This window comes from Lemur catta, chromosome 10 (assembly GCF_020740605.2).
Source record: "Lemur catta isolate mLemCat1 chromosome 10, mLemCat1.pri, whole genome shotgun sequence".
NCBI classification, from domain to species: domain Eukaryota; kingdom Metazoa; phylum Chordata; class Mammalia; order Primates; family Lemuridae; genus Lemur; species Lemur catta.
In genome coordinates, this window is record NC_059137.1 from 2,565,406 (window position 1) to 2,578,610 (window position 13,205).

The 13,205-nt window shown below is 62.3% G+C and overlaps 1 protein-coding gene across 1 annotated transcript in view; it reads right to left on the minus strand.

Moving 5' to 3' along the window:
- Nucleotides 1–13,205, minus strand: part of VAV2 (vav guanine nucleotide exchange factor 2) — a 147,030-nt gene that overhangs the window by 57,245 nt on the left and 76,580 nt on the right. Inside the window, exon 3 of the mRNA XM_045562303.1 lies at nt 11,805–11,863. Coding sequence (XP_045418259.1) covers nt 11,805–11,863 — 59 coding nt within the window. The remainder of the gene's footprint in view (nt 1–11,804; nt 11,864–13,205) is intronic.

A 13,205-nucleotide genomic window follows, 5' to 3' on the forward strand; every position in this document is an offset into this window, starting at 1 on the left:
GCCAGGAGCAGACAGGCTGTCATCTGCTCTCTTGAAGGAAACAGGTGCCTGAGAGGGGGGACCCCGCCAGCTCGCCCCAGGCAGGGACGCTGCTCTGGCTCCGGGCCCAGGGGATGCAGAAAGCGTCCCCCCCCGCTGACAGCTCTGCCTTCACCTTCCACTTCATTCACACTTCGGGGGACTCTGGAAGCAAGGATGAGGGGCTCCCTGGGCAGTTCGCGGTGTGGGCAGGGGGAAGCTGCCAGCTCCAGTCACCACAGGGGAGGTGGCAGAGGGGGTTCCGGAGGGAAGGGAGGCTTCTGGGACGCCGAGGCAGGGGCCCCCAGCAAGGACCTGCCCCCTCCCCTAGGAAGGGAGTCCAGGGAGCAGGAGTCCCGGGGGGACGCCCCAGAGGAGCACAGTGGTGCTCTCCCCACCCCCTCCCAGTGGGTCTCCACCTCCCCCACGCCGATGCCCCCCGGCCTTCCTGCAGCTCAGGATGGTCCATGAATACACACACACACACACACACACACACACACACACACACATATATAACATATAAACTTCCACCTGGCCCCTTCCGTGAGTCTCATTTCTGTGGCGCTCCCATGCAGATGTGCATAATTAAAATTGTTTCTCTCCTGCTCATCTGTCTTATGTCAGTTCAACTTGTAAACTGGCAAAGAACCTGGAAGGGTACAAGGGAGCAGTCCCCACCCCACCGAGGCATCGCCCCGCACTGTCCTCTGCCCAGATGGGCACGGCCCCAAGCGGACAGGCCTCCCTGCACGGGCCATGCACAGGCCACTCGCCAGCCACTCGGAGCCCGAGATGCCGCGGGCCAGCCTGGGGGAGGCAGGTGGCAAAGGTGGGAGCGGGCACCATCTGGTGAGAAGCCGGGAGCCAGAGCGACCCACCTCCGGAGGAGGGAAAGGCCCCTTGTGATTGAACCAAACACTCCCTGCAGCCGGGGCCGTGTGCTCTGGAGGGAAACCTGTCACTGAGGGTCTGGCAGGAGACCCCAGCTGGGGTTTCTTCCTTGCCTGGGGTGGGGCTGACGTTTGCTCAGCCTGGTGGGTCGGCGGGGGAGGAAGCCCGCTGCCCGGCAGCCTCTGCCAGGGAGGCTGGGGGCTCTGCTCTGTGGGGACGGGGGGTGGGGGGGCCCTGAGCTGGAGCTGGAGGCCTGGGTCCCGCCTGGCTCTGTCACAGGCCTGCAGGGACCCTGGGCCTTAGGTCTGAGGTCCCCAGACAGAGCCAGCAGATCACTGGTCCACGACCCCCGTGGCTTCCTGGCAGCAGCCTGTGTCCAAGCCTGTGTCATTTCCAGTGCCCACCTCTACAGCCCAGGAAACTGCCCGACGGCTCGCCAAGAGCCCAGGAGCCCCATGCCCAAACTACTTCAGTGTCTTGTTTCCTAACAGGAGCTTGGTGCCACTAACACAAGACACGACAGTAATTTTCAAACGTCCTGTCTCTTTTCTTAAAGACCTGACCTGCAGGTAGGATGCTCCTGGGTTTCCCTTCCCGGGTCTGGCCCAGCCCGACACCCCCTCCACCCGCCGCCCCAGCAGGGACGGAGCAGGAACGTTAAAGCAGGAGAATCATGCTGCTACCCGTGAAATCTTCTCCACTCTTACTCCAACAGCCCTATTCGGGGCCACAAATCCCCTGGGAACTGAGCTGCAAATCCAATCAATTTATGCCACGAGGGGAGCGCAGGGGAGGGGGCGCCTGCGGGGACCCGGGGGCCTCAGAGCCTGGCTGCTGGGGCTGCTCCAAGATGGAGCAGGAGTGTGGCGGGTGGGCTCGCCAGGCCCCCGTCTCCTCTCTTTCTGCCCCGTCCACAGCCCCTGCACCTGCTCTGCCCTCCCCCACTCCCCGGGCCCTGGCATCGTTCAAGGTGCAGTTCAAGCCCCCCACGGGTGGGAGTACTCACCACCGTCCCAGCCTGGGTCCGCCTCTGCCTGGCACAGCACCTGGCACTAGGAGCGCACAGGCAGGTGGGCGGACAGAAGGTGGGTGCCAGGGGTTGGATCGTGGGTGCGTGGAGGGACGGGTGTCTGAGAGGGCAGGTGGGTGGGAGAGTGGCTGGATTTGGGGGTTGACAGATGGCTGAGGGGATGGATGGAGAACCAGTGGGTGGGTGGGCGGTAGCTGGATTGCAGGTGTACGGATGGGTGGACAGGTGGGTGGACGTCAGATAGTCTCCAACCGCTTCCTCCTGAAATGGTAGCCCGTGGCAGCCCCAAATTAGCTACGAGGACATATTCCCAGGGAGAGCTCGCGAGAACCACACAGGATTCGAGTCACCCCCGCAGGGCGAATTTATAGACTGACTTTGACCTCACAGTGGGGAGACACCTCGCACAGAGCGTCTCAGCAGCTTCTGGGGCCACGTCCCAGCTGTGACGTAAGGCCCAGGAGCAGGCGAGGCCGCTGGGGCTCTGGTCACCTGGCGACATCGTGTCTTCAGGCACCGGCTGATGTTCCACCCCTTCCCCAGCTCAACAGGACATCCAGACGCCGTGCCGTAGGGCCCACCGGCTTGTCAGGAGGGGACAGAAGCAGGGAAGGCCGAACTGCGCAGCACAGACCACCCCGCGGTCACCCCAGAGCCCCTCATTCTGCAGAACCTTCCTGAGCATGCAGCTCCTCGTGCAGCTTCTGGGAAGCCGCCTCCCCCGCACCGCGAGGGGACTGCGGACGTCTGCACAGAAAGCAGAGAAGCACCGAGTGCCAAGTGCAGAGCAATTCCAGGCCAGCCGCACCCGGCAGCAGCGCCCCCCTGAGTGGTCTGTGTGCCCCCCAGCTTCCTTCTCCCCAGTACCTGTCCCCGGTGAGCCCAGCTCTGGGCGGCACAGTCACAGCCCAGCACAGGGCCAGAGGAGGAAGACCTGACATCAGGACACCTGATAGGGGTGCCTGGACCCAAACCCCGAAGAAAGAACCGAGGAAGCGCAATTCCAACATCCGAATGTCCCCATTCTCCTTCCTCCCTCAGGTGTTCACTGAGCACCTGCTCGGAGCTGGCCTTCGGCCGCGTCTACACTGGTACGGGGAGAAGAAGCAGCTCGGATGCAGCTCTGAGTCAGGCAAGCCAGGCACGGCCTCTGCACAGGGCCCCCGTGTGTGACCGTGCCTGCAGGGGTACAGGGACAGGCCCCGTGACCTGGAAGGAGGCGCCCACCAGACGCCCCAGGGGCCCTCGAGCCCAGGCCCACCCTGGCTGGACCCGCAGGACCTCAGTGGATGGAGGGCGGCCTGGGCTTGCTGGGTGGGAAGGCCCCACAGAGCCGGCAACCACATTCGGTTTTTAAGACAAAGACCGAAGTAGCCAAAGAGAGGGCCCTACACACAGCCGCCCTCCTTCCAAGGCAGGGTCGGGCGTCTGGGCTCTAAGGGGAGGGCCAGGTGGCCGCACCCTGGCGGCACGCACCCTGTCGGTACGCAGCCTGGTGGCACGCAGCCTGGTGGTACACACCCTGTTGGCACGCAGCCTGGTGGCACACACCCTGGCAGCATGCACCCTGTCGGTACGCAGCCTGGCGGCACGCAGCCTGGTGACACGCAGCCTGGTGGCACACACCCTGGCAGCATGCACCCTGTCGGTACGCAGCCTGGCAGCACGCACCCTGGCAGCACGCACCCTGGCGGCAGGCACCGTCGGCGTGCAGGGTGTGGGCAGCACACACCGTGTCGGCGTGTCCCGTCAGATGAAGGTGATCCAGGGCCTGAGACAGCCGGAACTCCTGCATTCTTTACTGGGCCGCAGGGACAAGGAGGTGGGATCTGCCCATAGGGGAGCAGGCCCAAGCACGACCGCCAAGGACTGCGTCTACGTCCCAGAGGGCGAGGCCAGCTCAGGGCCCAAGGAAGCGCCCTCGGCCTCAGAGGCCTGGGTGTGCCAGCCCCAGGACGTGTGCTGCATGGAGTGACCAGCTGCCCAGGGTAGCCTGGGACTGGGGGATGTCTCAGAATGCTGGACCCTCAGTGCTGAGTGCAGAATAAGTTGGCCACCCTCGCCTATGCATGGGAGACCACAGGGCTTCAGCTCCCAGTGCTGATGCTGCCTGCGGGGCCCTGGCTGTGCCTCAGTTTCCTGTTCTGTGACCAACCTCAGAATTGGGCTGCGCAGGGCCTAGCAGCGGGACACGACCAGGCTCAGCTGCATCTCACCCAGGGGTGAGGGGCCGGGGAGGAGGAGGCTGGCGTGGGAGGCAAGGCCATGGACCCCAAGCCCAGGCAAACGTTAAAGGCACATCAAGAACCGCAGCCTGGAGGCCCCCACAGGCCTGCTGAATTATTGAGCATCACCGGGGGCACTGCCTTCTAATTGGCGCGGAGGCCTTGAGGCACCAGGTCTCGCTTACTGAAAACAGCCTCCTGTGAAACAGCCCAGGGGTCAAAACAGGCCAGCAGGTCGCGTTTCCCTCCTCCGAGCCCCCCCATCCAGTCCAGACAGGGAGCGCAGGCTGTGGCTCCCCACCCACGGCCACTCCGGCTCGGGTACGCCCGCATCAGAGACGAGCATGACCTCACTGACACGGAGCCTGGGCCGAGGACGCAGGGAGCACGGGGACGACTTGGGCACAAAGGCAGCCTTGGCCTGGGGAAAGCGGGGAGGGCTTCCCGCAGGAGGTGGAAGGGGAGCTGGCCTGCAGAGCAGAGTCTAACTCCGAGTTCAGAGTCCCAGCCTCGTGTCAGGCAGGCTGGGAGGAACCCTGGCCATGCAGCTTCCTTGCCTGTGAGCTCGCCAAGCGACCAAAGCCCCCGGCCTCAGCTACCTCATCTGTAAGATGGGGACAAAACCACCACCTGCAAGGGAAGGTGATGGCGGATGGCGGGCACAGTCATGATTTAGGGGCTGAGGGGCGGCCGGGCAGAGAGGACGCGAGGGCTTGGTGCAGCTGGGGTGGAGGTGCATGGAGACGCAAGTGCCAGGTGGGACAGGAGGCTGATGGGGGCCGGAGCGTGGTGGCCGACAGGACCTTAAACCAAAGCTAGTGGGGGCTTGGAAGATGGGGGCAGTGACCCTTGACGGCCACCAAGGCAGGTCCAGCAGAGGTGGCTGCAGCCAGCTCTGAGGCCACTGGGGGAGAGGCACACAGACCGGAGTCCCCGGAGGAGAAATCCCAAGTGACCCTCAAATCCCAGCAAGGCTGTTTGTGCCCTTGTTTCCAGAACCCCAGCGAGGGGGGAGGGGAAGACACTGCAACCTCACAGGTAGGGAAGAGTGGTCAGCTGCCGCCCCCTGTGCCTGGGGGAGGGAGGTGCCCACAGCCTGGCCCCTCCATCCACAAGGACACCAAGCACAGTCCCACCCAGGCAGCTGCCCAGGCCTCCCTGGCTGCCAGGGACAGCCTGGTGAAGCACATCGACCACCGTGTCGGAGCGGCTCCGGCCCCACCCGGGCTCTCTGCCACCTCCCTGTGACTGGTCTCCCCTGGCACCCAGGGCACAACAGGTCCACAGACGGCTGACAGGCCGGGACGGCGAGAGGGTGCGAGCTGCCTGCCCCGTGCTCAGGCACCGGCCGCTTGGCAGGGGCTCCCGGCAAGTGTGAGGGTGGCCCTGGCTCTCCCCCACCAGGAAGGCGGGCTCGGTCGCTTTGGAGCAGAGAACTGGGCCTTGGCTCTGCTGGATGGCGCCAGCCCTGGGCCCGAAGGCGGCCAGGACGGGGAGGGGCTGGGCGAGGCCCACCGCGGAGCCTCAGGGCCGGCCGCAGCCAGAACAGGCTGTGCCCCACACTGGCCTCCTGGACAACAGTTCCAGCCAAACCTTCCCTGCCCCCCGATTTCCAAGCTGGAGCGACGTGTGGGGCACCCCCACATCCGCCCTGGGTGCTCAGGGAAGGGAGGGCCCGAGAACAGAATTCTCCAAATAGCAGAAACCCAGCTTCCAGCAGCCACCGACCCCAGCAGGGGAGGAGACGGAACAGGAGCGGCCCTGAGCTTGAGGCGGGGACCGAGCCGGGCTGAGGTTGGCCCTGCCGGACGCCGTCACTCACTGAGCTGCCACCTGGCCTGCGGTGGGTTGTGCGCTGTGGAGTGGACACCGGCTGATGGCGCAGGCCAGCTGGTGACTCGGTGACGGCTGTGCACGAGCCCACCCGTGAGAGACTGGCCACACACCCAGGCGGGAGGGGACCGGACCCCAGCCTGTCCACAGCAATCCAAAGGTGGCCTCTTCCAACCCCTCCCCGGGAAGGGGCTTAGTGTCTCCCAGCCGCTCCCCTCACCGTTACGCAAACGATGCTGCATCGTTACCGCAATGAAAGGAAAGGAAGAAAGGGCTCTCCAATTAGGCTGGCCTGGGGATTCACAGGGCCGCTGTCCCCCTGAGCAGATGGACCGAGGACAGGTGGCCAGGACGTTTGATATCACCAGGTGGGACGATTAAAACCGTCTTGCTGGCAGGAAGAGCTGCTAAACATGTAAAATTGCCACTTGCCATGCAAATCTCCTCTCTCGTGGCCAGTCCAATTACCTGGAATTAACCAGCCAGCACCAGATGGGGACAGAGGAGAGAGCTGGGGATGTCGTGCCCAAGAGAGAAGACTCCAGGAGCCACAGGAGTGTTACTCCTGCGTTTGAAGGCCGGGGCTTCTAGGGACAAGACGTGGGCGTACTGACCCTGCACCTCGCCGGGGCCCCTTGGGAATCGGGGTGGGGGGCACCTCCCCAGAAACTGCCAAGGGCATGGGGGGTCGCACGTCCCCCCAAACCCACCCACAGCCCCTCCGGTTGAGGTGTCTCCCTAGGAAGGTATTTGACACCTTTCAGGTGACTCAGGAAGGCAAAGCTGGGCTCCTGCGACCTCCAGCCACGGGAGGAGCCACGGCCACGCCTTGCTGGGGCTGGAGGGAGAAAACACGAGGCAGTGAGGCCAGCGTCCCCTCAGGCCACGTGTCCTTGTGCTCTGTGTCCCATGAGGGTGCCCGGCCTCTACCGACTCGAGCCACACTTGGGAAGTCCAGTGCCTGGGAGCTCTGGGGGGACCTGTCACCAGCTCCCCACACAGGGGAGACGGAAGAATGTGTTCTCTAAAGCCACCGATGGAATTTTAGTTCTAATGTTTTGCTGTACTTGGATTTGATGTGGGTGTGTCTGATATTCTCATCTCCCGAGTGCTGGGAGACGTCCAGTTTCTCTCACCCCAACCTCGGCCTGACCCCGACCCCTGCCCGGCTCAGCAGCACTGGTCAGTCGCCAAAAGGTGGAAACAACCCCAAGTCTGCCCAGTGACACGGATGAGCAAACTGTCCGCAGTGACACAGCGGGAATTACGGAGGCTCAGGAAGGAATGGCGCTCTGATGCACGCCAGCGCGGTGAGCCTTGCCGGCATCACTTGAGGAAAGCCGCCAGGCACAGGGCACACGTGTGACTCCACGGACAGGAGATGCCCGGAGCACGCGGGTCAGAGACAGAAATCGGACTGGGGCTGCGGGGCTGGGGAGGGGTTTCCCACGGGGCTCCTTTCAGGGTATGAAAACGTCCTGAAACCAAGAGGTGACGGCTTCATGTTACTGCCAATGTCCCAAATGCCACTGAACTGTGCATTTTAACAGGGTTAAATTTATGTGTGTGAATTTACCTAACTAACACCGGCAGAGAGCGGACAGGGCTGGGCAGGGACAGGAGAATCGAAGGCGGAAGCTGTCCCTCGTCCCGGGAGCACCAGCCCAGCGCGGAGCCAGAGCCGAGTTCCCCACGGCCCCTCGGCCACTGAGGCCCTGCAGACGCCACCCCTGCCTTGTGGCCAGAACAAGTCGCCACAGACTTCGTGGTTTCAAACAACACAGCACCCCGTGTCCGCAGTCAGAAGTCCCAGCGGGTCTCAGCGCTGACGTCATGGTGGTAACAGGGCTGGTCCCTTTTTGGAGGCTCTGGGGAGAGTCCAGCCGCTGCCTTTGCCAGCGCCTGAAGCCGCTGCATGCCCACCTCAGCCTCTATCGCGATGTCTCCTCCTTCTGACTCAGCCCCTCCTGTCCTCTTATAATTACAAACTTATTTGCATCTTCAAATTCGCATCTATCAAAACCCTTTTCCTGTCACACTCACAAGGTCTGGGGTGGCACTGACATGTCCAAAGTGCTGAGCTGCACACTCCCGGCACCCTCACGAGGCAGGCAATGCTCCCAGCCCACAGAAAAAGAGACAGAGGCTCCGAGAGCATCCCTGCCTCAGGTCACTCAGCTAATGGAGGTGTCCTTTGTGGCCCTGATCTTCAGTCACAAAGAGAGTCCTACCCTCTACTGCCTCCTCCCTTCCAGCCGTGCAGAGCCGTGAGGACCCTGAGTCAGGACACCCCTGGCCCAGAGGGCAAGCTCTGGCCCCAGCAGGGACCCAGCTCCGCACATACCTCCCTGGTGCCCTGCCATGGAGCCCTCCCTGCCCCACAACCCCCCCATACTGCCGGCACCAGGGTGGGCTCTTGGATTAAGTCTCCTATTCATCAGCCTCCGAGCAGCACAATTAGGGCTTTTATGGAAAATCAGCTCATTATGCGAAGTGCAAGGTGGTAAAAATGATTTTGTAAAGCAGCACGTTCATGAAAGGCAGGGGGATTCCTCAGGACTGCAGGCTTGGTTTGTGGGTTTTCAAAAAAGAAAGGTTTTGGCTAAACTAAGACCTTTTGCTAATGAATAACACTATGAAATGTGATCTTGTGAAGTGCTGGTGTTCACCCCAGAATGCTCAGCTCCCCGTGAAAATCTCAGCCGACGTGGAGGGCAGGGGGTCATTCAGACCCGTGGGCCAAACAAGAGCCTGGGAAGGTCACCTGTCCCCAGAGCTCACAGGCGAGCGCATGATGACGGAGCCTTCGGCCACCAGCAGCTACGGAGGGAAGAGAGGAGACGGGAGCAGCTCTGGGCGGGGCTCAGACGAGGGGCAGAGGGGAGGAGGAAGACGGGGGGCCTCGGGGTGAGGACGGGGCAGGGAGAAGCCGAGGCCGAGGACCGGGCAGAGAGAGGCCAAGGCCACACCCTGCTCCACGCCCGGGAGGCCCCACCTCCCCCCTGGTCTCTCACTTCCCGTCCTGTCCTGCGTGCAGGGAGGGGCAGTGGGGCAGACGTGGGGTGCTCAGCCACTGCGCGTTCCACAGAAAGGACTGGCTCTCCCAGCTGCAGGCCACCGCCAGCCTAGCCCTTGGTGTGTCCTGCCTGGTGAGACACTCTGATGACAGGGTCTTTGTACACCTGACACCTTGGCCACACGGGGCTGTGCTGATCACGGGCTGGGGGCACGTGGAAACTGTGACCTCGGAGGGGCCGGACACTGAGCCACCACGGTCGGGGAGCGGGCGCCCCTCGCCGATGCAACTGGCCACCAGTGAAGCCCTCGCACGCCAGGCTGGGGGGGCTCCCCGGCTGGCAGTGCTCCGTGCCCGTCACACACCACTAGCTCAGCTCAGTTAAGGGGTCTCCAGGAGACTCTACGGGGGAACGATTGGGGCCCACCCAGGTGCTTCTGTCAGCTGCTGACTCTAACTGTGTCCTCTGGCTGTAACAAGCTGCAGCCGCCAGCAGAACGCCTGTTCTGCATCCGTGAGTCCCGGTGAATCGCAGGGCTCAAAACACACCTTTTACCGTCATTAGAACTATTCGGTGAGCCCTTCTCTGGGCCGAGCACCGGGCCGAGGGACGTACAACGCCTCATCTCAGTAAATCCCGAGGAGCCTGTGCCATCCCCGTCGTGCCGGAGCACGATGGGCCTTCAGAAGGACGACTCCGGCACAGGCCCTCGCTACCCAGGACACGGGTTCAGACCTGGGTCTCACCAACGCCGCAGCCCAGCCTCCTGACGCCTCCCGTGGAGCTGGGGTCTCCATTCCCCGCCAGGGGGCCGCTATGCCCACACACCGCCTGGGCAGTTCCCAGCCCAGAGAGGGAAGGTGTCCACTCACACCGGCCAGCCTCGGGGCCCAGCAGGATGCCGACTGCCACTCCTGCCTGTCCCGAGAGGAGCAGCTCCCAGAGCCCCTGCAGTGCCCACTCGGGCCACAGGGTAGAAGGGCCAGGGGACATGGGGGAACGCCAGTGGCCAGGAGGGAGGGTGCCACCCCAGGCTCGAGGGGCCTCCATACTATTCATAGCAGGACATTCACCCGGGACAGATGCAGGTCCAGCCCCCTCCACGATCCTCACCACCCTCTAAGGGGTCCCATCACCACTGTCAGCCCCCGGGAAACAGGCCCTTGGAGCCTGCGGATGGGGCACCAGCCTTGGGAGGGCCCGGAACACAGCTGGGACCGGGGGCCGTGTTCAGGCTGCAGGGAAGGGACACAGCCATGGACGCTCCCTGGCACGGCCACGCCAGCACCCAGCCAGGCCGGGTGACTCATCCGACCCCGGCTCTGCTCACCAGGCCTCTCCGGTTTGGGAAGAATGTTCAGTGGATTTGGAGAAGAGATCAAAGTCTAGTATTTTGTGCAAGAGCAAATAAAACGACTCATTTTTGTTGCACGAATTTCATTCCTGGCTGAAAACGTCACAAACAGGCGAGGAAGTGTGACCACAGGGCACACAGTGTGGTCACGGCCGGTGGGAAGAAGAACGTACGATCGCACTGTCTTTGGATCCGGAAATGACACACCCTTTTTCGGTTAGACCTTTCTAAGCGGAGCCTGCTGCAGAGCCCAGAACAGCTGGAAGCAGCCCACGCAGCGGGGCAGGGCTGCCAGGGCCTCCGCGGCTTGGCTGTGTTCTAGACAGTACTCACCTCTCTGACCTCTCCTCTATGCCCTAAATGTGTTAGACATATTCTATGGCACGTGCTTAATACTTCATTCTAAAACAGTCTATCCTATGTCTCACGTTTATAAAAAACCCCAAAACCTCAATTCAAAGGTATTTCTGTGTCCTCTTAGAGACCACCAGCACCAGAGTTCCCAGTGGGGTCTCCAACGTTGACACCTGCCGGTGACTCTGACCCTCAGCAAACAGCCCTCACCAAGGGGCAGCCTGTGCTATCCCAAAGCTGGCACCGTCGCCCTGGGATCCCCAGCCTACGAGCATGCACGGCACCCCAGGGGGGGGACATCGGGTGAAAGCCCCAGCCCACAGCTAGAGCACACTCACGATGCCACTGTGCCCAGACGTGGCCCCATCCACTTCACTGACTCCCTGTGTCACCCCACGCCTCTTGTCCACACCCGGTGGCCCTGTCCCCCAGGAGCCTTCCAGACACGTCAGGGAAGGGCACAGGCTCATCCCCACCCAATCTGGAACCTGGTCTCCCTGACCTTCATCCATGGGTCAGAATCTGTAGCGACCATCCTCGTGTGGGGCTGCCATCCCCTTTCCCCACTGCCCACCTGCCCCTCCACATGCCGGAGACCGGAGGTCAGACCGCAGGGCTCGGGGGTTCTCTGAGACTGAACTCGGCAACATAAGCAAAATCAAACCGCGCAGGGAACCTCCTCGGGGCTGGTTTCTCCAGGTGCCCTGCAGCCCCCAAGCAGGGCAGGCGCCCTGGGCCCTGCCCCCTACTAGAGGCAGCGCCCGCTCCTCATTCAGGCAGAGCCCGCGTGTGCGTGTGGAGGGGGAATTTAGGTCGGCAACGGTCTGTGAAAGGGTTAATTTGCTGATCTTACTACTTCAATCGAAAGAGATTTTGCAGCCGTCAGTAACACACTTGCAAGATTTCCCTGGTGTGAGCCGGGGCACCCCCACCCTTCCAGCCACCACCGACAGTCGCCTGGACCACACGCTGGAAATCCATGGTGAACACACAGTGAAACTCCGGTGGCCTCGACAACGCAGGCTGGTGTTGACAGAGAGTAACCGACCCGGCCTTCGAAGCGCGGCCGGAGAGCTCACCTGATCCCTTTGTTCTGCGCGATGCTGTGCAGGGACAGTCTGGACACCGCAGAGATGACCTGGGGAGACAGGAAAGACACTCCTGTAATTTCACAAGAAACAGGGAAGTGACCGTGCAGCTGGAATAAAGTGTTTCGTAAACACTGAGAACTGTTAACCACACACATCTCGTCTTGGTAAGAAACACGGTGTTCGACAATTTCTAAGGCCGGACACCTATTTTGTATTTGTGGTGTAGAATTTGTCATTTGGAAGCACTCATGTTTGCTGAGGTTTGTTACACTCCCAGTGTGCTGCCTCGGAGAGGGGCGGGTCCCAGCTCAGGTGGCCGGGCTGCTGCCTCCCGGGCCAGCCGTTACGGACTCCTGGGGTCCGCTCCCACCAGGGGAGGGTCTGCTGCGTCTTAACTGAGGTCACGCTGGCAAAGGGCTCGTCCCAAACTGCTCTTCTGGAAGTCACCATACGACTAATAACAGCTCACGTTCACATGAGATGCCAACTCATTTCAGAGACGGGGAAATGGAAGCCCAGAGAGGTCAAGTGACTTGCCCAAAGTTGCACAGCAGCTGGGCACCAGGCAGATGCAGACATCCAAGTGCAGTGCTTGCCCCCTCCAAGCCCCTGTGTAGGACATTTAAACGGATGCCCGGCCCCCAGGGGGGTCAGGAAGGACAGCAAGGAGCTCCCGGTGGAGACGCAGACAGGACTGCTGTGGTGTCTCCCCAGGAGGACTCCTCAAAATGACGGCTCTGAAACCTTCCGCAAGGAGTGTGGCCAGTCCTTCTTCCTCTGCCCCTCACCCCAGCCCTCCCCAGACTCGCAGGGTGCACCTGCCTCCTCCTCCGCCTCGAAGCCCCAGCACAGCTACTCCCCCCAGCACAGCTACTCCCCCCAGCACAGCTACTCCCCCCAGCACAGCTACTCCCCTCCCCCCCCCCAGCACAGCTACTCCCCCCAGCACAGCTACTCCCCCCAGCACAGCTACTCCCTGGACCTTCAGGTCAGGCAGCAAGGCGGCGGGGGTGGGGCACAAGGCTCCATCAGGAATATGGGAAACGGGGTGGGGGGGCCGACCCAGAAGGAGAGTGGAACACACCAGGCGGCAGGAAGCTGCTCGGGATTCATCCCGCAGCATCAATGGGGAACATTTAGGGGGAACAAAAATTACGGAAATACTGCTGTAACTGCTTATTGTTATGCGACAGATGCTAGAAATGTCAGAACTTGAAGGGTCTGGCAACTCTAGGGCCCACGAGCCCCTCCCCCGCCCCAGACAAGGCTGATGGTCTGGCCAGTGCTCCTCCCCAGGTGTGGATGTGGGCTCTGCTCTCTCAGCAGTCCCAAGGGGGCACCAGGACTCGGCCAGCGGTGACACAGGAGATGACACCCTCTGCAGACCCG